Consider the following 25,855-nt stretch of genomic DNA (forward strand, 5'->3'; position numbering starts at 1 on the left):
TACCATGCATACCAGAATAGAAATGAGGGGTACCATGCATAACAGAATAGGAATGTGTGGTGCCATGCATACCAGGATTGGGGATGAGGGAGCCACACCTAACAGGATTGGGGAATGAGGGGGAAGAGCACAGGGAAGAAAGGTGAGCATAAGTGTTTTTTTTGTATGTGTGGCCCACTCAGCCCTTTCAGGCTGCACACATACAAAAAAAAACGGGGTGAGGGGGCCACACATAACAGGATTGGGGGATGAGGGGGCCACACATACCAGAATTGAGGGATGAGGGGGCCACACATACCAGGATTGGGGGGTGATGGGGCCACACATGCCAGGATTGGGGGCTGAGGGGGCCACAAATACCAGGATTGGGGGGTGAGGGAGCCACACATACCAGGATTGGGGGATGAGGAGGCCACACATACCAGGATTGGAGGATGAGGGGTACCATGCATACCAGGATTGGGGGATGAGGGGACCATGCATACCAGGATTGGGGGTGAGGGGGTCTATGCATACCAGGATTGGGAGGTGAGGGGTGCCATGCATACCAGCATTGGGCATGAGGGTGCCATGCATACCAGGATAGAAATGTGGGGTACCATGGATACCAGGATGAGGGGTACCATGCATACCAGAAGAGGGATGAGGGGTACCATGCATACCAGAATAGGAATATGTGGTGCCATGCATACCAGGATTGGGGATGAGGGAGCCATGCATACCAGGATGAGGGGTTGGGCGCCATGCATATCAGGATTGGGGGAAGAGGAGGCCATACATACCAGGATTGAGGGATACCATGCATACCAGGATTGGGGTTAAGGGAATGATACATACCAGGATTGGGGTGTCAGGGGACCATACATACCTGGATTGGGGGTGAGGGGACCATGCATACCAGGATTGGGGGATGAGGGGTACCACGCATACCAGAATTGGGGGATGAGGGGTACCGTGCATACTAGGATTGGGGGTGAGGGGACAATACATACCAGGATTGGGGATGAGGGGTGCCATGCATACCAGGATTGGGGGTGAGCGGTACCACGCATACCAGAATTGGGGGATGAGGGGTACCGTGCATACTAGGATTGGGGGTGAGGGGACAATACATACCAGGATTGGGGGTGAGGGGTGCCATGCTTACCAGGATTGAGTGTGAGGGGTGCTATGCATACAAGGATTTGGGTGACGGGTGCCATGCATACCAGGATTGGGGGTGAGGGGTGCCATGCATACCAGGATTGGGGATGAGGGGTGTCATGCATACCAGGATTGGGGATGAGGGGTGCCATGCAAACCAGGATTGGGGATGAGGGGTGTCATACATACCAGGATTGGCGATGAGGGGTGCCATGCATACCAGGATTTGGGATGAGGGGTGTCATGCTTACCAGAATAGGGATCTGAAGGGGCATGCATACCAGGATAGGGATGAGGGGTACCATGTATACCAGGATAGGGATGAGGGGTACCATGCATACCAGGATGAAGGTTGGGGTGCCCTGTATACCAGGATAGGATAGGGATGAGTGGTACCATGCATACCAGAAGTGGGGATGAGGGGTGCCATGCATACCAGAATTGGGGATGAGGGGTGCCATACATACCAGGATTGTGGATAAAGGGTGCCATGCATACCAGGATTGGGGATGAGGGGTGCCATGCCTACCAGGATTGGTGATAAGGGGTGCCATGCATACCAGGTTTGGGCATGAGGCGTGCCATGCATACCAGGATCTGTGGGTGAGGGGTGCCATGCATACCAGGATCTGGAGGTGAGAGGTGCCATGCATACCAGGATTGGTGATGAGGGGTGCCATGCATACCAGGATAGGGATCTGGGGGGCTATGCATACCAGGATAGGGATGAGGGGTACCATACATACCAGGATAGGGATGAGGGATGGGATACCATGCATACCAGGATTGGGATGACGGGTGCCATGCATACCAGGATTGGTGATGAGGGGTGCCATGCATACCAGGTTTGGCAATGAGGGGTGCCATGCATACCAGGATTGGAGGTGAGGGGTTCCATTTATACCAGGATCTGGGGGTGAGGGGTGCCATGAATACCAGGATAGGGATGAGAGTAGGACATAACAGGATGGGGGAACCGGATGGGGGCAGCGCAAATACCAGGATTGGGGCAGCACAAATACTAGGATGGGGGCCTCACAAATACCAGGATGGGGGCAGCACATACCAGCATGGGAGACCATATATCAATAAAAATTCTCCCCACCTGGGCGTAGAACGGGCTCAATAGCTAGTAGAACATATGTGCAATTGGCTTCCCCAAAGCTCCATCAATGAACCAAAGACATATATGCTGATTTATAAATGGGCAAAAAAATATTAAAATTGTTGTCCATGTGGACATAGTTTTTTTTTCTACAGTCTGTCCTTCATAGGAGTGCTATGATGGTGGCAATGTGGTCTAAAGGAGGCCCCTGGCTGCCATAGTAAACCACCAGCATCCAGCAATTGCATTGTGGGTGGGGGTTGTTGGGAAAGAAAGTGAAGCTCCCTCAAAACCAAATCAATTAAATGTGGCATCTACAGTAAGTGGTTAAACAGCAGCAAATAGAGTTAGCCCTAAATGCTTCTGGTAGAGAAGAATGCTGTCTGTAAAATGCAGCCAGTATCCACCATGTATAGAGTGTACTCTGGAGTTTTGGAACACTGGAAAGTCGGCTGATTTGATTGTTGGATCCTCAGAGCTATGATCCTAGTTTGCACATTATGCTATACTAGATGGTGGCTCGATTCTAACGCATCGGGTATTCTAGAATATGTATGCGGCCGACGGGGCGCAATCAGCAGAGCGGTGTTTAAATTTGGCGCCAAAATCGCTGATTGGTCGCAGCCGGCGGTCGCGACCAATCAGCAGAGCGGTGTTTAAATTTGGCGCAAATAATGCTGATTGGTCGCGGCCGCGACCAATCAGCAGAGCGGGGTTTAAATTTGGCACCAATAATGCTGATTGGTCATGGCCAGCGGTCGCGACCAATCAGCAGAGCGGGGTTTAAATTTGGCGCCAAAGTTGCTGAATGGTCGCTGCCGGCGGTTGCGACCAATCAGCAGAGCAGGGTTTAAATTTGGCGCCAATACTGCTGATTGGTCGCGGCCGCGACCAATCAGCAGAGCGGGGTTTAAATTTGGTGCCAATACTGCTGATTGGTCGCGGCCAGCAACCACGACCAATCAGCAGGGCGGGGTTTAAATTTGGCACCAATAATGCTGATTGGTCATGGCCAGCGGTCGCGACCAATCAGCAGAGCGGGGTTTAAATTTGGCGCCAAAATCGCTGAATGGTCGTGGCCGGCGGTCGCGACTAATCAGCAGAGCGGGGTTTAAATTTGGCGCCAATACTGCTGATTGGTCGCGGCCGGCGACCGCGACCAATGAGTAGAGCGGTGTTTAAATTTGGCGCCAATACTGCTGATTAGTCGCGGCCAGCGACCACGACCAATCAGCAGAGCGGGGTTTAAATTTGGCGCCAAAATCGCTGATTGGTCACGGCCGGCGGTCACGACCAATCAGCAGAGTGGGGTTTAAATTTGGCGCCAATAATGCTGATTGGTCGCGGCTGGCGACCGCGACCAATCAGCAGAGCGGTGTTTATATTTGGCGCCAAAATCGCTGATTGGTCGCGACCGACGGCTGCGGCCAATCAGCGACCGGTGTTGCTGAGAACGGGGAGTGGCGTTGATGTGCGGGTACTTTCGGTTTGAGTAGCAGGGAGATGAACGGCTAGCGCCGGCCATCTCCAGGCTGCATCGCCGCTGACTTCCATGCGGCTACCATCGGGAGATCAGCGGCTAGTGCCGCTGATCTCCCGACGGTGGCCTGCATGTTTAAAATCTGGCACCAATTCGCGGACATGCTGCGGCAGTCGCTGATTGATCGCGGCCGGCAGGGCGCGACAAATCAGAGAAGGGGGGTTTTAAATTTCGCGCCAATTTCGCTGATTAGTCGCGGCCGTAACCAATCCACACAGCGGTGTTTAAATTTGGCGCCAAGATCCCTGATTGGTCGCGGGCAGCGGCCGCAACCAATCAGCGTCGTATTAGTGAGGACCGGGGAGCGGCGCTGCCTGTGCGGGTACTTCCGCTGTGAGCAGCTGGGAGATGAGCGGCTGCTCGCAGCAGAAGCATCCTGACCGGCGGCGCCGCTCCCCGTTCCTCCGTTCACACTTGTCGTCGGGAGATCAGCGGGCCAAGCCACTGATCTCCCGACGTTAGTCGCATGGAGGTCAGCGGCGCCGCCGGTCGGGGTAGTTCTGCTGCTGGCGCCGCTCATCTCCCGGTTGCATCGGCGCTGACCTCCGTGCGGCAGATGAGCCGCTAACGGCCGCCATCTTTTTTCTGAAATCCCGCGTCGCTGTTTCGCCGCGGCCGGACCAATGAGCAACGCGGGATTTCCTGGACAGACAGCGGCCGGACCAATGAGCGACACGGGATTTCCTGGACAGACAGACAGACAGACGGGATAAGACAATCATATATATAGATTCTTGTGTCTTGAACGTGGAGTGTGATCAGTTATTTGTGTGTTAATTGCTTTGTCTTGGAAATATTGTTTAAGTGACTTCTCTTGGATCTTTTCTGAACAGATTGGATCTGTGCTGTTTAGTATTTATGGAGCGGGCTTATCTCCTGCACTATAAACACGTACCATATATCAGTCATAAATATATGGCAATTTGCAGAAAAGGCTTAACAAGATTTTCCAGGCTTACTATAATAACCTATCCATAGGAAAGGTCATCAATATCAAATCTATTGGTGTCTGACACCCGGCACATCCAGTGATCAGCTGTTTTTAGCTCCATGGTGGTCCCATATAAACAGTGAATAGAGACAAACAACACAGTTCCATTTACAATGTAGTGGCCATTCTCAGGAATTGAAGCTCCACTTCTAATGATGTGGGTGAGGGCTGAGTTGTAGTATCCTAGAATAGCCATTACAAAGTGAACAGGGTCATGTTATTTGACTTTTCTTGAGGTAAAGGGAGATGAAAACAGCTTAGCAGTGGCAGTACGTGTGCGGGATAGATCACCAATACAGGATTGGCCAGAAATGTAGTAAGGCTAAAAAAAAGCCTTTAATACGAATGTCTCTTCTTGTTGAGATGTAATGCTTAAAATTTTAGGCTGTCATATTTCTACCAAAATATCTGCAGGATTGGAAAGGTTTTACTGTTTTACTTTATTTATTTTTATGCCATAATTGACTTTAAAAGAAAAACAAAACCATTTCAATAAAATCTACAGTGGGAACGGAAAGTATTCAGACCCCTTTTAAATTTTTCACTTTTTGTTTCATTGCAGTCATTTGGTAAAGTCTAAAAAGTTCATTTTTTTCTCATTAATGTACACTCTGCACCCCATCTTGACTGAAAAAAACAAAAATGTAGAAATTTTTGCAAATTTATTAAGAAAGAAAAACTGAAATATCACATGGTCATAAGTATTCAGACCCTTTGCTCAGACACTCATATTTAAGTCACATGCTGTCCATTTCCTTGTGATCCTCCTTGAGATGGTTCTACTCCTTCATTGGAGTCCAGATGTGATAAATTAAATTGAAAGGACTTGATTTGGAAAGGCACACACCTGTCTATGTAAGACCTCACAGCTCACAGTGCATGTCAGACCAAATGAGAATCATGAGCTCAAATGAACTGTCCAAGGAGCTCAGAAACAGAATTGTGGCAAGGCACAGATCTGGCCAAGGTTACAAAAGAATTTCTGCATTATTCAAGGTTCCTAAGAGCACAGTGGCCTCCATAATCCTTAAATGGAAGAAGTTTGGGACCACCAGAAGTCTTCCTAGACCTGGCCGTCCAGACAAACTGAGCAATTGTGGGAGAAGAGCCTTGGTGAGAGAGGTAAAGAAGAACCCCAAGATCACTGTGGCTGAGCTCCAGAGATGCATTAAGGAGATGGGAGAAAGTTCCACAAAGTCAACTATCACTGCAGCCCTCCACCAGTCAGGCCTTTATGGCAGAGTGGCTTGACGGAAGCCTCTCCTCAATGCAAGACATATGAAAGCCTGCATAGAGTTTGCACAAAAACACATGAAGGGCTCCCAGACTATGAGAAATAAGAGTCTCTGGTCTGATGAGACGAAGATAGAACTTTTTGGTGATAATTCTAAGCGGTATGTGTGGAGAAAAGCAGTCACTGCTCATCACCTGCCCAATACAGTCCCTACAGTGAAACATGGTGGTGGCAGCATCATGCTATGGGGGAGTTTTTGAGCTACAGGGACAGGACAACTGTTTGCAATTGAAGGAAACATGAATGTGGCCAAATACAGAGATATCCTGGATGAAAACCTCTTCCAGAGTGCTTTGGACCTCAGACTTGTTCGAAGGTTCCAACAAGACAATGGCCCTAAGCACAGAGCTAAAATAATAAAGGAGTGGCTTCAGAACCAATATGTGACCATTCTTGACTGGCCCAGCCAGAGCCCTGGCCTAAACCCAATTGAGCATCTCTGGAGAGACCTGAAAATGGCTGTTCACCCACCAACATGACGGAACTGGAGAGGATCTGCAAGGAAGAATGGCAGAGGATCCCCAAATCCAGTTGTGAAAAACTTGTTGCATCATTCCCAAAAAGACTAATGGCTGTACTAGCTCAAAAGGGTGCTTCTACTCAATACTGAGCAAAGGGTCTGAATACTTATGACCATGTGATATTTCAGTTTTTATTTTTTAATAAATTTGCAAAAATTTCTACATTTCTGTTTTTTTCAGTTAAGATGGGGTGCAGAGTGTACCTTAATGCGAAAAATATGACCTTTTTAGAATTTGCCAAATGGCTGCAATGAAACAAAGACTGAAAAATTTATAGGGTCTGAATACTATCCCTATCCGCTATATCTGATTAAAAATAACTAGAAATGATTTTTCTGAATAGCATTAAAAACTGTCTATCTTTAAAATAACTCTGCTGAGGCATAATTGATAGATTGATAGATGGCAAAAATGTCACCTGTCCAGGTGAGAGATAGTAAAAAAAATATGGTGAAATCTTGAGAAAGTCCACAGTTTTTCTTCACTACCTCATGTGCGGAGGGCTGCAAACTTTGCCATAAGTATATGGAGGATACTGTGTCAATCAAAGTGGCAATCCTTTGGACCAGCAGAGCCTTTGTCAAGCTCAGCAGAGTTTTGCCACTCAGCATGTGGGTGAATAAAACTTTCATCTTTTTGAATTTAAAGGGGCATTCCCATCTCCAAGATCTTATCCTAATATGTAGTAGGTGTAATAATAAAAATATTAGCTAATACCTCCAATTAGAAATGTAGTATAGTTTTTTTGATTAGCACTGTCTCTTTGTACATGTGCAGTCACTGCAAGACCTTAGGTATCCCTGGTTATGACCACTAGCGACTAGCTAAAGTGTGGAAAAAATTATTTAGTCAGCCACCAATTGTGCAAGTTCTCCCACTTAAAAAGATGAGAGAGGCCTGTAATTTACATCATAGGTAGACCTCAACTATGAGAGACAAAATGAGAAAACAAATCCTGAAAATCACATTGTCTGATTTGTAAAGACATTTTTTTCAAATTTTGGTGGAAAATAATTATTTGGTCACCTACAAACAAGCAAGATTTCTGGCTCTCACAGACCTGTAACTTCTTCTTTATGAGGCTCCTCTGTCCTCCACTCATTACTTGTAGTACTGGCACCTGTTTGAACTTCTTATCAGTATAAAACACACCTGTCCGCAACCTCAAACAGTCTCACTCCAAACTCCATTATGGTGAAGACCAAAGAGTTGTCAAAGGATGCCAGAAACAAAACTGTAGCCCTGCACCAGGCTGGGAAGACTGAATCTGCAATAGGCAAGCAGCTTGGTGTGAATAAATCAACTCTGGGAGCAATAATTACTGTAGAAAATGGAAGACATAAAAGACCACTGATAATCTCCCTCAATCTGGGACTCCACACAAGATCTCACCCCATGGGGTCAAAATGATCTCAAGAACGGTGAGCAAAAATCCCAGAACCACACAAGGGGACCGAGTGAATGACCTGCAGAGAGCTCGGACCAACGTTACACAGGCTACCATCAGTAACACACTACGCCACAAGGGACTCAGATCCTGCAGTGCCAGACGTGTCCCCCTGCTTAACCATTACATGTCCGGGACCGTCTGACGTTTGCTAGAGAGCATTTGGATGATCCAGAAGAGTACTGGGAGAATGTCATATGGTCAGATGAAACCAAAATAGAACTGTTTGGTAGAAACACAACATGTCGTGTTTGGAGGAGAACGACTGCTGAGTTGCATCCAAACAACACCACACCTACTGTGAAGCATGGGGGTGGCAACATCATGCTTTGGGGCTGTTTCTCTGCAAAAGGGACAAGGACGACTTATCCGTATACATGAAAGAATGAATGGGGCCATATATCGTAGGATTTTGAGTGCAAACCTCCTTTCATCACCAAGGGCATTGAAGATGAAACATGGATGGGTCTTTCAGCATGACAATGATTCCAAGCATACCACCAGGGCAATGAAGGAGTGGCTTCGTAAGAAGCATTTCAAGGTCCTGGAGTCGCCTAGCCAGTCTCCAGATCTAAAGCCTATAGAAAACTTTTGGAGGGAGTTGAAAGTCCGTGTTGTCCAGAGACAGCCCCAAAACATCACTGCTCTAGAGGAGATCTGCATGGAGGAATGGGCCACCATACCAGCAACAGTGTGTGCTATCCTTGTGAAGAATTACAGAAAACGTTTGACCTCTGTCATTGCCAGCAAAGGATATGTAACAAAGTATTGAGATGTACTTTTGTAGGTGACCAAATACTTATTTACCATCAAAATTTGAAAAAAAAATTATTTCCAAATCAGACAATGTGATTTTCAGGATTTGTTTTCTCATTTTGTCTCTCATAGTTGAGGTCTACCTATGATGTCAATTACAGGTCTCTCTCATCTTTATAAGTGGGAGAACTTGCACAATTGGTGGCTGACTAAATACTTTTTTCCCCACTGTAACTGTCACCATATCAGTGGACATAACCATGGATACCAAAGGTCCTGCAATGCCCTACATAAGGTAAGTGACATAAATATACACTGCACAAAAAAATACAGGGAACACTTAAACAACAGAATATAACTCCAAGTAAATGAAACTTCTGTAAAATCAAACTGTCCACTTAGGAAGCAACACTGATTGACAAATCAATTTCACATGCTGTTGTGCAAATGCAATAGACAATAGATGGAAATTATTGGCAATTATCAAGACACATTCAATAAAGGAGTGGATCTGCAGGTGGGGTCCACAGACCACATCTCAGTACCAACGCTTTCTGGCTGATGTTTTGGTCATTTTTAAATGTTGGTTGTACTTTCACACTCATGGTAGCATGAGACGGACTCTACAGCCCACAGAAGTTGCTCAGGTAGTGCAGCTCATCCAGGATGGCACATCAATGCGAGCTGTGGCAAGAAGGTTTTCTGTGTCTGTCAGCGTAGTGTCCAGAGGCTGGAGGCGCTACCAGGAGACAGGCCAGTACACCAGGATACGTGGAGGGGGCCGTAGGAGGGCAACAACCCAGCAGCAGGACCGCTACCTCCGCCTTTGAGCAAAGAGGAACTGGAGGAGCACTGCCAGAGCCCTGCAAAATGACCTCCAGTAGGCCACAAATGTGTATGTGTCTGCACAAACGGTTAGAAACCGACTCCATGAGGATGGTATGAGGGTCCGACGTCCACAGATGGGGGTTGTGCTCACAGCCCAACACCATGCAGGATGCTTGGCATTTGCCACAGAACACCAGGATTGGCAAAGTCACCACTGGTGCCCTGTTCTCTTCACAGATGAAAGCAGGTTCACACTGAGCACAGGTGACAGACTTGACAGAGTCTGGAGATGCCGTGGAGAGTGATCTACTGCCTGCAACATCCTTCAGCATGACCAGTTTGGCAGTGGGTCAGTAATGGTGAGGGGTGGCATTTCTTTGGAGGGCCGCATAGCCCTCCATGTGCTCGCCTGAGGTAGCCTGACTGCCATTAGGTACCGAGATGAGATCCTAAGACTCCATGTGAGACAATATGCTGGTGCAGTTGGTCCTGGGTTCCTCCTAATGCAGGATAATGCCAGACTTCATGTTGCTGGAGTGTGTCAGCAGTTCCTGCAAGATGAAGGCATTGAAGCTATGGACTGGCCCGCCCATTCCCCAGACCTGAATCCGATTGAGCACATCTGGGACATCATGTCTCGCTCCATCCACCGTCACGTTGCACCACAGACTGTTCAGGATTTGGCGGATGCTTTAGTCCTGGTCTGAGAGGAGATCCCACAGGAGACTATCCGCAACCTCATCAGGAGCATGCCCAGGCGTTGTAGGGAGGTCATACAGGTACGTGGAGGCCACACACAATACTGAGACTCATTTTGACTTGTTTTAAGGACATTACATCAAAGTTGTATAAGCATGTAGTGTGTTTTTCCACTTTAATTTTGGGGGTGACTGCAAATCCAGGCCTCCATTGGTTAATAAATTTGATTTCCATTGATGATTTTTGTGTGATTCTGTTGTCACCACATTCAACTTTGTACAGAACAAAGTATTCAATGAGAATATTTCATTTATTCAGATCTAGGATGTGTTATTTGAGTGTTCCCTTTATTTTTTTGAGCAGTGTACTTCATTTCTAATTGGAGGTATTTGCTAATATTGTTATTACAACTACAACATATTGAGATAGGATTTTGAAGATGGGAATACCCCTTTAAGGTGGGTTTTATTGCTGCCTACACTTTGGATTTGTATGGTGTAGATGAATGAGTGACACCTGGTACATGTGTACCATCTGCTGTATTGAACTTGTGCTGCTTTTTTTCTATTTTTTAGATAGATACATAGATAGAGTCTAATGAAGGAGATGAATGTGTGTTATTGTCCAGTGTCAGTGTATACAGTATGTGTATTTGCACTTGATATTTTGGTACAACTATTAGTTATTTAAGAACATGGTAACAGGTTGACATTGTGCTACTACTGTACAGTGTTCAATAGAGAGATAGAGAATTGTTACCAGTTGTTTCTGAATTGTTTATGTCTAACCTGTCATGTTCACATAAACACTGCCCTTTTCCGTAAATTAAAACTTTAGGCAACATGGCCTAAAATGGCACATCGTGCATTTACAGTACAGAGGCTTTGGCTGGTGTTATGTCAATGAAAGTGACAGTATAATTATCTCTGACTCTTTTTACCAATTCATTTAAAATATACACCTTCTATAAGGTCAAACTTTCAAAATCATTTAAATGAAGGAAAATTGAAAAAATATGCATTTTTATAACAAATCTTAGAAGCTATGTGTTGTCTTTCCAGACAGGGGATCTACTTACTATCTATCTATCTATCTATCTATCTATCTATCTATCTATCTATCTATCTATATCTCTATCTACAAAAAGCAATTGGAGGCAGTACATGAAAGCATGTGTAAAAATAGTGTTTTTTAATGGCCCATAATGGCGATGTTTCGGTCCAAAGTGTGAACCTTTCTCAAGCAGTTAACAAAATGCAAATGCAATATATTTAAGATGCAGTAATCATGATCATAATTATACATCATTAGTAAAATACAAATACATTTCATGTGCCAGAAAATGCGTCAATATATACTGTACAGTGTACAGCTAAAATGTAAAAACTTGTGTCACTGTCTAAATATTGGACCTAATTGTATATGTTTACACTCCCCAACATTGAAAAGTCATACAATTATGAAAATTATAGGATAAATAAACATGCTAAGGGGAGTCTGTCACCCTCAAAATGCAAATTTACCTACTTAAATTTTTATACATGGAAGTTAGCTCATACAGAAATCAGTCCATTAATATACAGTACATTTTAGTGTTATAGTTGCAGATAAATTCACTTTTGAGCCATATGCAAATGAGGGCATTTAGTGCAGCCTTGGCATGGACAATGGCTCGGTGTGCCGTTATGCCCTCTATTTTGCATATCCAGCACTGTCCAGATCTGTGTGTTCGTTATGAGTAAAGCAAGTGCTGTCAATCAATCCTAAATGCCTATCTATTTAATATAATAATATAATCACTTTTCTAATACACTTTCATTAAAAATTTCCTACTGTACCGTCTCAGAGAAGGGACAAGTGGCGGGGCGCAGCAACGTCTATTCCTGGGGCATTGCTGGTCTCTACTTTTCATTCATGACGCTGGGTAATCTTACAACACACGCTGACAGCGTGCTCTCTTGCCAGTTCATTGCTTCTCAGAGTGACCAGGGAGCGCACTGTCACTGTGCATATTGCACACTGGCAGAATTTACTGAAAATCTAAGTAGAAAGAGAACTTTTACAATTGCAAATTGATTGAAGACAGCTGGGGTGACTGTCCTCATGAACTGGTAACAGAATCTCCACACAGAATCCACTGAGCATACATCGAAATTGGCAACCAGTGCATGTTCAGTAGGGCATGACCTAGCCCCACTCCAGAAACAGACATCACTGATGACGCTTTGCTTCACTATCCTACCTTGCGCTGGGATTCTCAAAGTGTCATCAGGGGAAATAGTTAAAAAAAAGTAAAACAGTTAGAGTAGAGAGGGCTTGGTAGGGAATTTTTAATTGAAGTATATTAGAAAAATGATTAGATTACTTCATTAAATAAATAGGCATTTAGGATTAAAATACGTTTTACTTTCAGACCATTCCTTTAAATATACTGCTTGTTCTACAGTATATACCATATGTGTTTATTTCAATTTCTAAACATCAAGCAGCACAACATTTTCTTAAAGGTGCTTCTCAGTTCTGGACTTCGAAATGCATAAATCAAAGGATCAATCACAGAATTGCACAATATAAGTGTGCAGTTTACATATAGAGTTGACATATAGCAAGCACAATAAGGATTTTGAGGGCAAAATATGAATAAGAAGAGATGAAGAATAAAAGGAAACCAGCAACAAATGAAAACACCCAATAAAATTGTCAGTGTAATTGCCCCTTTCATATTTGTCTTCTGCTGCACGGAATTCCATTGACCAGAGAGTGATGATATTTTTCGTACATGTGATTGTGCTAAAAGGAACATATGGATATAAAGACATACTATAAAGACGAACAGCAAAAAGAATAAAGATGTAAAGCACATTACTGTAATAGTATAATCAAAGAAGATGATTATAACTATTCCACATCCACCACCTAATACCCATATAGCAGTCAAGATGATACAAGCTCTTCTGATAGTCATAATGTTGTGGTAGCGAAGGGCATAGAAGATAGTTATGTATCGGTCAGCAGTAATAGCAGACAGACTTAAAATTGATCCAAGTAGTGATAGTATGAAGAGCCAGTCCATAATGTCATCCATCTTTTTCTCAATGTTTCCATTTTTTTTAAGATGACCATGATTTGCCAAAATCATCATAATGTTCTCCATAATTTTATATAGGCTTCCCAGAATGTCAGAAAATGACAAACTGCAAATAAAAAAGTACATGGGCAAGTGAAGTTTTTTGTTTTTGATTACAGCAGTTAAAACAAGAACATTTTCCAATACACCTAGAATGGATATGGTGAAAAATATTTCTTCTGGGACGTTGATGATTAAGCACTGAGTATGATTAGAAGGCATTGAAGTCCCATTTAGGTAACCAGTGTTTTGCTTCATCATTTCTGTTGCTCTCTCCATCTTCTGATTTTATTGATTTGAAATTGATGTTTTACAATGTTTTTCCTCTTGCACTGAAAAACAATGCAGTTTTATTTTCAGCATTATATTTTATATTTCAGGTAATATGTCAATGACTAGATCATCAGGATTTTAGATTGAAAACATAGAATATTCTTATCACAGCTAGCTGCAATCAAACCTTTGTCTTTAGATAGATACCAGATAATGAAAACACTCATAGAATGTGTCTACTGAAGTGACATTCTATTGGGGAAATTTCTGATGCTGAGAACAGCATCTCCACAACAGAAACTGACATGCTGCGGCCCGTAAAGCCACTTCGCCGGTGAGTTTACGAGGCGTCAAATAGAAGCACAGTGGGCATAGAAGTTCTATAAATCCCATCCACTGTGCTTCTAATGTAGAATGCAGTGTTTTGAATGCAGCACAGGTGATCTGGGTCCAAAATGCTGAAAATACTGATCATGGGCACGTACCCTAAAAGTTGATCAGCAGTTTCTAATTTTCCTAATAAAATTTACAAAACCATTTTTTTAGGGACCACATCACATTTGAACTGACTTTGAAAGGCCTATGTGACAGAAAATACCCAAAAGTGACACCATTATAAAAACTCCACCCTTTAAACTGCTCAAAATCACATCCAAAAAGTTTATAAACCCTTCAGTTGCTTCACAGGAACTAAAGCAAGGTGAACGGAAAAAAATGTTACTTTAGCCCCAAATTATTAATTTCCTCAATGGTAGTGATGAGCGAATATGTTCGAGATCCGATCTCCAAACTTAAGTTCAACACGAATATGGCACATTCGAATTCGTGATCGGAAAGGAGAGCAAAATTTGTTAAATTCGGTAACGTTCGGCGAATTTACAGAGTTACATAATTGAGGGCCAGCTACAGTGTTTTTTACAGTTTTGCTAGCATAATGATAGTGTATGATGAGCGGGGAGACGTGGCAGATGAGTGGGGGGGCTGGTGATAGCTCAGAACAGGTCAGATGAGCGGCGCACTTTTTTTTTTCCTGTTGGCGGTAACTTTAAGTCAGGAAAGCGCAGCTAGCCAATCAGAGCACAGGAAGCATCCAGAGTGTCCCAGACACAAGGGCTTCTGCAATTGGCTGCTGAAATCACATGTCCTGCCTATTTAAAAGGCAGCCATGTTCACTCAGCGCCATTTTATGCATGTCACTGGTGTTAGACGCTGCTCATGCACACAGCTCCTATGTAATGAGAGATATTAGCTAGATAGATGGGCGCTTCTGTGGAAGTCAGATAGTGTAGATAAGTCCTGTGCTGTGTACCTGTTCAATCGACCTTGCAGCCCTTTTTTTTTGTTTTTGTGCAATTACTGAGATTCTGACAGAAAGAGCAGGGCCTATGTCAAAGTACAGTGTTGCATTGTCTGTACTCCATGCAGACCTTCAATCTATTTTTGTACTTGCTAATGTGATAAAGCAAGCAAGCAAGCCCTTGTAGGCCACTTTTTGATTTTAACGTTATACAGCAAGTCATATCTTACCTTGTCATTTAGTGTCGCTGAAATTCAGGTGTGTGCAGTGCTGTTGCAGAGGAAAAAAATCAAATTTTGTTTGCTAATAGCATGCTCCTACTACAGTATCTGAGCAACATGTATGGGAAAAAGAGAGGTTGTGGTGGAAGAGGGAATAGGCTTGGTGTTCAAGGTATACATGGGGTAGGTGGTAATGTTAGTGAAAGCACTAGTTAACCCACACCGTCATGTCCTATCCAGAGACAGCTGACAACTTCTGTTACTGGATGGGCTACTCCACTCCCTTTCTTTGGCAGCCACACAGCGAAATGCCTTGTTGATAAGGGCCAGAAAGAGCAGGTGCTCCAGTGGATGGCAAGCGCTGCTTCAAGTGGCCTCTCCTTTTCTTCCTCCACCTCAACATCACACACATTACAGTCCACAGAGGTGGCATCCCAATTACCCTTGCTTCCCCTTGTGTCACAACTGTCCAAGTGCCCAACTGACTGTAGCGAACCACAGATGGGCGAGTCTGTAGAAGTGTTCATCCATTCTTCTATCAGGAGTGTACTCCAAACATTCAAAGAGTCAAAAAGAGGAGGAAAGTGACTTGCCCACTTGGGCCATGGGGTACTCGGCCGGTCCTGTATTGGGGTAGTCACGGTGGCAGTGACCCAGTCCGTGGCCCAGTGCGGTCAAATAAAGAACAGTCAATTGGGGAAATAAAGTTTTGGGGATAAAGTTTGTGATGCCACCCGTGGTACGCAACTATATGGAGCTGCCGCTGCAGTGCAGATCAACTGGGGCTGATGGTTACGCAGCAGAGATAGTGCAGCTCTCCACGGGCAGAGCTACGCTTCAGGGCAGTATATGGTGATTTAAAAAGGTAGATGTTGTCGGCAGGGACAGTGTACTGCAGGGCAAGTGACACGGCAATTAAGTCAATCACACAGCGGGGTGCAGTCTTCAGGTTTTACTCACAGTTGTTAAGTTCCCCAGGTTAAAGTTACCAGCTTGTAACCATCCACGTCGTCTAGTGTCCTCCGGGGAAGTGATCCAGCCAACTCTCAGATATCTTAGGAGCATTTGAACGGGACCCCTTTCGGTGTACCTCTCCAGGTGGTCTCACGGCGCTGGCTCTCACCCTCCTGCCCTGCGCCTCACACACAGTGTCCCGAGCCAGTGGCCATGGGCCTTGTTGGGTGACGTCCAGTCTGTCCCCTTGGTCCTATATGGCCACCTTTTCTGCGATTATGTGTGAACTGTGGCTATGGCACCAAAAGATACTGCAACTGTTATGATCTGCTACAAGCACTAAGGAAAGAAAGGAGATCTGTCCCTACAATAGAACTAAGCTAGATCCCTACGATGTAACGGGGAACCTGATCCTGCAATCAGACCCGCTAAAGTCCTCGGCTAGTCTGTATGAAGACCTATAGATGCAAGGGAGGGATCCCTACAAGAACTAGGGACTGGGATAAAGATGGAAACCTCCTAGCAGAAATTGTAGCAGTAAAAGACAAACACACAACATAGAACATAAATGTCCGAAGACCTAGCTAAACTGACTGAGAAAGGTAACTAAGCACCAGGCTAGATTAAGAGTAGAAATTAAAATGAAGTCCAGCAAGTAGTGTTGAGCCACCCCCGTAGTGTTCGAGTTCGGTTCGGTTCGTCGAACACCCTTGTGTTCGTCGAACTGTTCGTCGAACACCTTCGAACACCGTTAAAACCAATGGCAGGCAAACAAAACACATAGAAACACATAGAAAACACCTTCAAAGGTGTCCAAAAGCTGACAAACTGCTCAGAAGACATAACTAACACATGGAAAAGTGACAAGTACATATAGTCATGCGAAAAGAAAAGAGGTGGAGGAGTAAAAGGAGGGGGAGACACAGATATAGGCATGTCATGCCCTTCTAAAATCCAAAAAGTGAGAAGCCGACACGGCCAGTCCGTTCCTGCCCGTGCCACCTCTGTTTGTGCCAGAGTCGCGGTGGACCCTGACGGCCAGCTCCCCTCTCCCAATACTGGTGCCTGTCTGCTGGTGGGTCGAGCGAGCCCCCCTGGCACGCCATATATTATTCTCTTAAAAAGCTTGGGGTAGGGGTCTAGGGGACCCTTTTATAGCCAAAATCACGGCCCTGTATCGCAATGCTTCACCTAGGCTGAAGATAAATGGAACTGTAGCACCCCGAGGCCTCGGTTGCTGCAGAGGTATTGCACCTCACCCAGAGGTGTGATATCTCACTCTCAGGTAAGGATGGAGTGTGGATCAGGACCCCGACACCTGCATACATTACACCACATTGCCGTGGGGCAGGGCGACCAATATGCCCCTGAGATGGGCACGACAGTCCCTGTCCCTGGCTGGAGTGGGGGGAGGGAACACTGAGGAAGGGGAACCCTGTAATGCAGGAGCAGGGAGGAAGCAGTTCCTGGGTGCATTGAGAAGGGAGTATAAAAGGTGGGCACTATCTTAGTTCAGTGCAGAGAAGTCTGAGCAGAAGTGACAGGGAGCAGGGGCTCTGCATGAGCTCTGCTCCAGAGGCGGGCCTAGCAACAGAGGCCCGGGCCTGGAAGAGGGAGAAGGAAGGAAGAGGAGCGGAGAAGGCTTCAGGAACGAGGAATGAATGGATCCCACGGGTGTGGACGGGCGAGTCGCCACCGCACGCCCGAATCCACCTGCGTGGAGGGGTCAGGCCAAAGGGGGAGACCGGTCCCCGAAACTAGTGGAGGCGGGAAACGACCCTCAGCTAGAAACCGGAGGCTGTGACATTTTATGTGGCGCAGCCCCTCGCTACACCCGCTAAGAGGGCAGCACATAGGGTCAGGGAAACTGGCGCCAAGTTTACCAAGAGGAGGCCCAAAGCAGCCAGACAGAAAGGTTTGTAAGAAAGGCCAGACAAAGGACACACAAAGGGGGTCCTGTGAAGCGCTCCAAAGTTATCTGGGAGTTATCTGAGCCCCTCACCTGGTGAGCACAGTACGATGTGGGCAGCCGTTACCTGCAGAAGTGGTCTGGATAATAAGAACTGTGAGTAAAGGCCCTGGACTGCATCACTGACTCCGTGTCGTTACTGCTGCTGCCCTGCACCATCACCCCCATCCTCCGCATACACTGCCCTGAGGCTATACTCCTCCCGTGGGGAGTTAAGCTACGCTCTGCTGCACCCACAACACCAGCCTCAGCAGTCTGCCCTGCAGCGGCGGTTCACTCTGACCGCAATCCACGGGTGGCGTAGTCGGACATTTAAACATCAAAACCACATAATAGTTCCGCCACTGGTTTGACCGCCCTGAGCCACGGAACCGGGTCACCGCCACGGAGACTACAACCACCAGCATCCACCAAAAAGGGTCTGGCTCCGGATGTCCCAAGGCCCAGGGGGCGCATCAAAACATTTTCATCACATTTCATAATCACCAATGGGACAAGGCAGTGATGTCCTCTGTCCCCTCTCTTATACATCCTAGTGACGGAGCACCTGCTCTCATCAATTCGCCATAACCCCAATATTACGTGGATTGAGGTGGGAGGCACCGAGTACAAGTGCTCTCTATTTGCTGATGATGTCCTAGTATATATCACTCAATCACATAAATCCATCCCTGCTGTTATGGCTGAAATAGATCACTTTGTTACATGGTCAAATTTTAAAATCAATACAGCGAAGTCTGAGGCCCTCGCTGTCTCCCTCCCCAAATCCATACAGGATTCCATCCAGTCCAACTTTCCTTTGCCTGGCCCTCACAGGGTATCAAATTCTTAGGAATTCCTATTCAAAGACACCTCTCCCATCTATGTTATCTTAATTTTGGGCCCTTTATTGAACAACTCCATACAGACCACGGTTGGCAAGTTAGAACTGTAAGATTCACTACGTGAACCACTGGTGTTTTGTGGAAAAGCACATGTACACTGTGTTCCAAATTATTATGCAAAAAGTGTTTAGGAGTGATAAGGGAAGAATTTGTTTGTTTGTCAGTTAAACTCATTGATGGTGATGTGTGTCAGGGCTCTTTATATCACTGTAAGCAATTGCAGACACCTGTGCTAATTAGTTTGGCAGGTGTGTCCAATGATCGGCAAGACTACTTAAGAAGGCTGTCTCACATTATTAAGCAGCCTACATTTTCTGCCAAAATGGGAAAGAAAAAGGATGTGTCGGCTGCTGAGAAGTAACAAATTGTGGAGTGTTTAGGTCAAGGCATGACTACAATCAACATTGTGCGATGATCAGGATGAAGAGTCTTGGCAATCAAAAAGTATGTAGCTGATTCACAGTACACACGTGTGCGTGCTGATAAGGGCAAATTGAGGACTCTTTCCTACAGGCAATTACGTCAGGTTAAAAGAGCAGCGGCAAAAAAGCCTTGTCATAGCAGCAGACAAGTTTTTGAAGCTGCTGGTGCCTCCAACGTCCCCCGAACAGCAAGATGCAGGGTCCTTCAGAAGTTTGCAGCTGTGCATACGCCATCCTGTCGACCTCCTCTATCCACTGCACACAAGCAGAAACGGCTCCAGTGGGCCAAACATTACATGAAGACTGATTTCAAAACTGTTTTGTTCACGGATGAGTGCCGTGCAACGCTCGATGGTCCAGATGGAAGGAGTGGAGGATGGCTGGTTGATGGACACCCCACGCAAACACGGCTACAGCGCCAACAAGGAGGAGGTGGAGTAATGTTTTGGGCTGGAATCATGGGGAGAGAGATTGTCAGCCCCTTTAGGATCCCTGAAGGGGTAAAGATTAACTCGATAATGTATGTGGAGTTTCTCAAACAGCACTTCCAAGATCATTTTCATGCATGATAATGCACCGTCTCAGGCTGCACATAACACATCTGCATCTCTGGCTGATATGGGCATAAAAGGGGACAAACTTATGGTGTGACCCCCATGCTCCCCTGACCTCTACCCCATTCAGAACCTCTGGAGCATCATCAAAAGGAGTGTCCATGATGGCGGGAGGCAGTTCACATCTAAGCAACAGCTCTGGGAGGGTATTCTGTCCTCATGCAAAACAATTGAAGCAGAAACCATCCAAAACCTGACAAATTCAATGGACGAGAGAGTTCAGAAGCTCCTTTCGAACAAGGGGTCCTATGTGCAAAAGTAACATCACCTAGAATAAAGTTTTGCGTTGAAAACTGTTTGATTTCAGTTTCTAATAACTTGCTAATGCTTATAATTTAAAAAATGACCATTTTTTTGGTCTTTATTAAAATGAAAAGGTTGATCGAAGAGTGTGGGGGATCTAAGAGTGTGGCAACCCAGTAGTCAGGATTACTTCGAATTCTGACAATCTGAGGGTCATGTTGCCGGTAGTGCAGCAAGAAGGCACTTATGTGTCTTGCGCATCTCGGAGCCCAAAATTATTTTCCGGGCTAGATGCAGCTAAAAATTATTATTAATTTTAAATCTGGTGGAGCTTAGTATAGATGGCCTAATAGAATCAGTACTGCACACTGCTACAAAGCCCAAATTATTTTCCAGCCAAGATACAGATAAACATGATTAGTAATTTGAAAGCTTAAAACGGTTGGTGAGGTGATTTTAACCAATCATCAAGCTTTTACTCTCCCCAGGATGACACAGGGGTAGAAAAGTCGTTTCGGATCCATGATTTGTTCATCTTTATGAAAGCGAGTCTGTCTACATTATCAGTGGAGAACCGCGTGCGCTTATCTGTCAGCACACCACCAGCAGCGTTGAACACACGTTCAGACAGAACGCTGGCTGCGGGGTATGACAAGATCTCCAAGGCGTAAGTGGCAAGCTCCGGCCATTTATCCAGATTGGAAGCCCAAAAAGAGCAAGGGTCCAGTGACACAGTCATGGCTTCAATGTTTACTTGGAGATATTCCTGTACCATCGTCTCTAGGCGTTGACTATGTGTCAGACTTCTTGTCTCCTGTGGCCTTGCAAAGGATGAGCTAAAAAAGTGGTGAAATGATTCCGCAAAATTGATGTTACCAGCAGATACTGTGTTTCTGTTACGGTTTGAGTGCTGAACACTCGACGGTCCCACGGTTGGCAAGTTGGAACTATGAGATTCACTACGTGCACCACTGGTGTTTTGTGGAAAAGCACATGTAAGATTCTGAAACAGTCTCTACTGATACTCTTGCATGCGTGCAACCCTTTCTATGGCAGGAATTATTTCTGCAAATTTACTTTTGTACCGGGGATCTAACAGTGTGGCAACCCTGTAGTCAGGATTATTTCTAATTCTCACAATTCGAGGGTTATGTTGCAGGTAGTCCAGCAAGAAGGCACTCATGTGTCTTGCACATCCAGGAGCACCAAGTCCCTGATGTCTTGGTGGCGAGGTAACAATCATGCTTCCTTCCTCTGTCCTCTTCCCCCAACCTCGCACAACGGAAATGTGATCAAGGTCTCCCTCATCTGATGAGTCTTCCATCAGTTCGTCCTCCACTTCTTCCTGGGCTCCTGCACCTTCCTCACTAGTTTGGCTGCTACCATGCGCCCTGGTAAAACCATCTCCCCCTCCCTCACATGCCTGCCGCCTTGGTGCTGCCGACCGTCTGGACCTTGCAGATGTTAGCCCTTCCGCATACAACTCCTCCTGCTCTACTTCCTCCACCTCCTCTTGTGCCACCACCTGACTCCGAATTCTGTTTAACATGTACTCCAGCATGTAAATCACCGGAATAGTCATGCTGATAATGGCATCGTCACCACTAAACATCTTCGTCGCCATTTCAAAACTGTGCAGAAGGGTGCATAGGTCCCTGATCTGAGACCACTCCTCCAGCGTGATTTGCCCCACCTCTGGATCCCGTTGGCCCAGGCTATACATCAGAACGTATTGCACCAGGGCTTGTCGGTGCTGCCACAGTCGCTGCAACATGTGCAGAGTTGAATTCCACCGGGTAGGCACAACGCATTTTAGCCGGTGAAGTGGCAGGCCCAACGACTTCTGTAGAGATGTAAGTCGCTGAGCTGCGGGATGCGAACGGCGGAAGTGAGCACACAGCGACTGTGCCCTCTGCAGAAGGCCATCTAGTCCGGGATAGTGGGCTAAAAATTGCTGGACAACCAGGTTCAACACGTGAGCAATACAAGGCACGTGTGTGACATTGCCCCAGTGAAGGGCCGCACCCAGGTTTGCAGCATTGTAGCACACGGCCTTCCCTGGTTTCTGGTCCAGTGGAGACAACCATTCAAGAAATTGGTTCTCCAGAGCTGACCACAACTCCTCAGCTGTGTGACTCACATTTCTCAGACATTTCAAAGTAAAAACCGCCTGATGACGTTGAGCCCTACTGCCAGCATAGTAAGGAGGTGTGCAGGATCCCTTCTGCGCAGTTAGAAAGCTTGTGGCATGACCAGACAGGCTTTGGGTGCAGGTGGAGGACTGAGAGGAGGTTGAGGAGCCAGAGGCAGTGGAGGAACTTTGACATAAAGAGGATTGACGCACAACTCGTGGGGACGGCAAGACCTGGACAGCAGCCCCTTGTCCTGCTGTCACAATAGTTACCCAGTGCCTAGTCAGCGACATGTAACGCCCCTGTCCGTGCCTACTCGTCCAAGTGTCTGTGATGAAATGCACCCTGTCACACACAGAGTTTCTCAAAGAAGCGGTGATGTTGTGTGCGACATGCTGGTGGAGCGCAGGCACACCTTTCTTTGAGAAGTAGTGCCGACTGAGCATCTGGTACTGGGGCACTGCGATGGACATAAGGTATCGAAAATCCTCTGTGTCCACCAGGCGGAAAGGCAGCATTTCTGTAGCCAAGAGCTTGCAGATGGTGAAATTCAACCTCTTAGCTTTCTCATGGCTAGGAGGAAATGGTCTTTTACTTGTCCACATCTGAGGGACTGAGGGCTGGCTGTTGTGCTTAGACAGGGTTGATAAGGGTGTCCCCGGCAAACTGCCGGTCTGTGAGGAAGATGCAGGCAGACATGTTAGGTTGCCTTGATCCAAAGGTGGTGCTATCGATGTCGGACAGCGCTCAACACCAGCTGGTGTTACCACCTCCAAAGAAAATGATGACCTGCCAATCACGCTGGCTGCTGCGGGTAAAGAGGTGGCAGGTCTGGGTCCCAAAACAGGTGTGACTGCTGTCCCCCCAGTCACAGAGGATGAAGACGCCGCAGATGCACAAGATGGGGCAGACGGTGGTTGGCCCGGCCGGCTAGGCCGCAATGTAGCACAGTGAGCTTCCCACTGCAACTTATGCTTCATGTCCATGTGCCAGTTCATGCATGAAGTACTCAAACTATGTATTTTTTGGCCTCTACTTAGCTTTTGTTGACAAATGTTACAGATAACACGAGTTGGGTCATCTTTATCGATCTGAAAAAATGCCCAGGCTATGCAAGGCTTAGCACCCATGCGACCTGAAGAGCCACCACGACTTGTGGTGAGAGGCAGAGTTGTGTTTGAGGATGCAGTTGTTGACGTGCTTCCAGTACTACGTCTCTGTCCAGGAAGGCGCAACCTGACCTCGTCGTCACTAGCATCCTCCTCCACCTCCTCTGCTGACCTCATCTCTTGGCTGACTGTGGGTTGACAGTAAGTGGGATCTCCAACCTCATCATCATCATACTGATTGTTATCACACCCATCGTCCTCAGAGCCAACCTGTTCCTGCCCTGACAAAAAACTAAAGTTGTCGCTCCAATCAGGTATTTGAGTCTCATCATCGTCTTCTTCATTGTCTCCACCAACAGGAGTTACAGTTTGGGAATGAGGGTCTACATTATGGTCAGAACCTTCTGCGTCTGGTCCTGGATCTGACTCATAAAGATTCTGGGCATCAGTGCAGATCATTTCCTCGTCTGGATTCACAGAAGCGATGGAGCCGACCTCTGATTCCCAGGATACAGTATGAGTAAACAGCTCTGCAGACTCAACCATCTGTTCTACCTCATACTCAGATGGGCAGCTGGAGATTTGGGAGCTGTGAGGAAGCAAGTGCGATTGGGGTGACACCTCTGAGGACTGGAGTATTTGTGATGTTGAAGTTGAGGTGGAGGAGAGTCCACTTAAAGGAGCACTTGATATCTGTTGAAGCACCTGCTGTTTTTGTGCCTCATCTGGAATTTGTAGCGATTGGCGTGGCCGTAAGAAAGGGATCTTATCACATTGTCCGCTAAAAGAAGTAGACATTTTAGTTTTGCTGGAACATGGTCTTTCTTCTGCAGATGTTACTGTAGCTTTAACACCTACTCCACGGACACAACCTTTTTTCCCCTTCCCAACACGCCTATTCCCCTTTCCACCAGCAGCAGGCCTTTTTCCACTCATTTTGGTGGTTAACTAATTCACAACTCTGGAGTTGTTTGCACAAAAAAACAATGGATGGGAACCGAGCAGAGCTGAGTGGCATAACTGTGGTATTAGGCCAAAACTATTGTCTGGGTTGGATGCAGAAAAAAATTATATTCAGTTTGCAACCTGATGGAGGTCAGTATAGATGGACTAATAGAACAAGTCCCACACACTGCTAGAAGGCCAAATATTTTTTCAGAGCTAAATGCAGAAAAATATTATATTCAATTTGCAACCTGATGGAGGTCAGTATAGATGGACTAATAGAACAAGTCCCCCACACAGCTAGAAGCCCAAATATTTTTTCAGATGTAGATGCAGAGAAAAAGAATATTCAATTTGCAACCTGATGGAGGTCAGTATAGATGGACTAATAGAACAAGTCCCATACAAAGCTACAAGGCCAAATATTTTTTCAGAGCTAGATGCAGAAGCATATTATATTCAATTTGCAACCTGATGGAGGTCAGTATAGATGGACTAATAGAACAAGTCCCACACACTGCTAGAAGGTAAAATATTTTTCAGAGCTAGATGCAGAAAAAAATTATATTCAATTTGCAACCTGATGGAGGTCAGTATAGATGGACTAATAGAACAAGTCCCACACACAGATAGAAGCCCAAATATTTTTTCAGAGGTAGATGCAGAAAAAATTATATTCAATTTGCAACCTGATTGTGGTCAGTATAGATGGACTAATAGAACAAGTCCCACACACTGCAAGAAGGCCAAATATTTTTTCAGAGCTAGATGCAGAAAAATATTATATTAAATTTGTAACCTGATGGAGGTCAGTATAGATTGACTAATAGAACAAGTCCCACACACAGCTAGACGCCCAAATATTTTTTCAGAGGTAGATGCAGAAAAAAATTATATTCAATTTGCAACCTGATGGAGATCAGTATAGATGGACTAATAGAACAAGTCCCACACACTGCAAGAAGGCCAAATATTTTTTCAGAGCTAGATGCAGAAAAATATTATATTCAATTTGTAACCTGATGGAGGTCAGTATAGATTGACTAATAGAACAAGTCCCACACACAGCTAGACGCCCAAATATTTTTTCAGAGGTAGATGCAGAAAAAAATTATATTCAGTTTGCAACCTGATGAAGGTCAGTATAGATGGACTAATAGAACAAGTCCCACACACAGCTAGAAGCCCAAATATTTTTTCAGAGCTAGATGCAGAAAAAAAATTATATTCAATTTGCAACGTGATGGAGGTCAGTATAGATGGTCTAATAGAACAAGTCCCACACACTGCTAGAAGGCCAAATATTTTTTCAGAGTTAGATGCAGAAAAATATTATATTCA

The 25,855-nt window shown here is 45.7% G+C and overlaps 1 protein-coding gene across 1 annotated transcript in view; it reads right to left on the reverse strand.

Moving 5' to 3' along the window:
• Positions 1-12,055: 12,055 nt before the first annotated feature.
• Positions 12,056-25,855, reverse strand: part of MC2R (melanocortin 2 receptor) — a 194,921-nt gene continuing 181,121 nt past the window's right edge. Inside the window, exon 3 of the mRNA XM_073676702.1 lies at positions 12,056-13,783. Coding sequence (XP_073532803.1) covers positions 12,792-13,730 — 939 coding nt within the window. The 5' untranslated portion in view covers positions 13,731-13,783 and the 3' untranslated portion in view covers positions 12,056-12,791. The remainder of the gene's footprint in view (positions 13,784-25,855) is intronic.

The sequence above is a fragment of the Phyllobates terribilis genome, unplaced genomic scaffold (assembly GCF_046119375.1).
Source record: "Phyllobates terribilis strain yellow unplaced genomic scaffold, ASM4611937v1 Scaffold_4__5_contigs__length_816908805, whole genome shotgun sequence".
Taxonomy (NCBI): Eukaryota; Metazoa; Chordata; class Amphibia; order Anura; family Dendrobatidae; genus Phyllobates; species Phyllobates terribilis.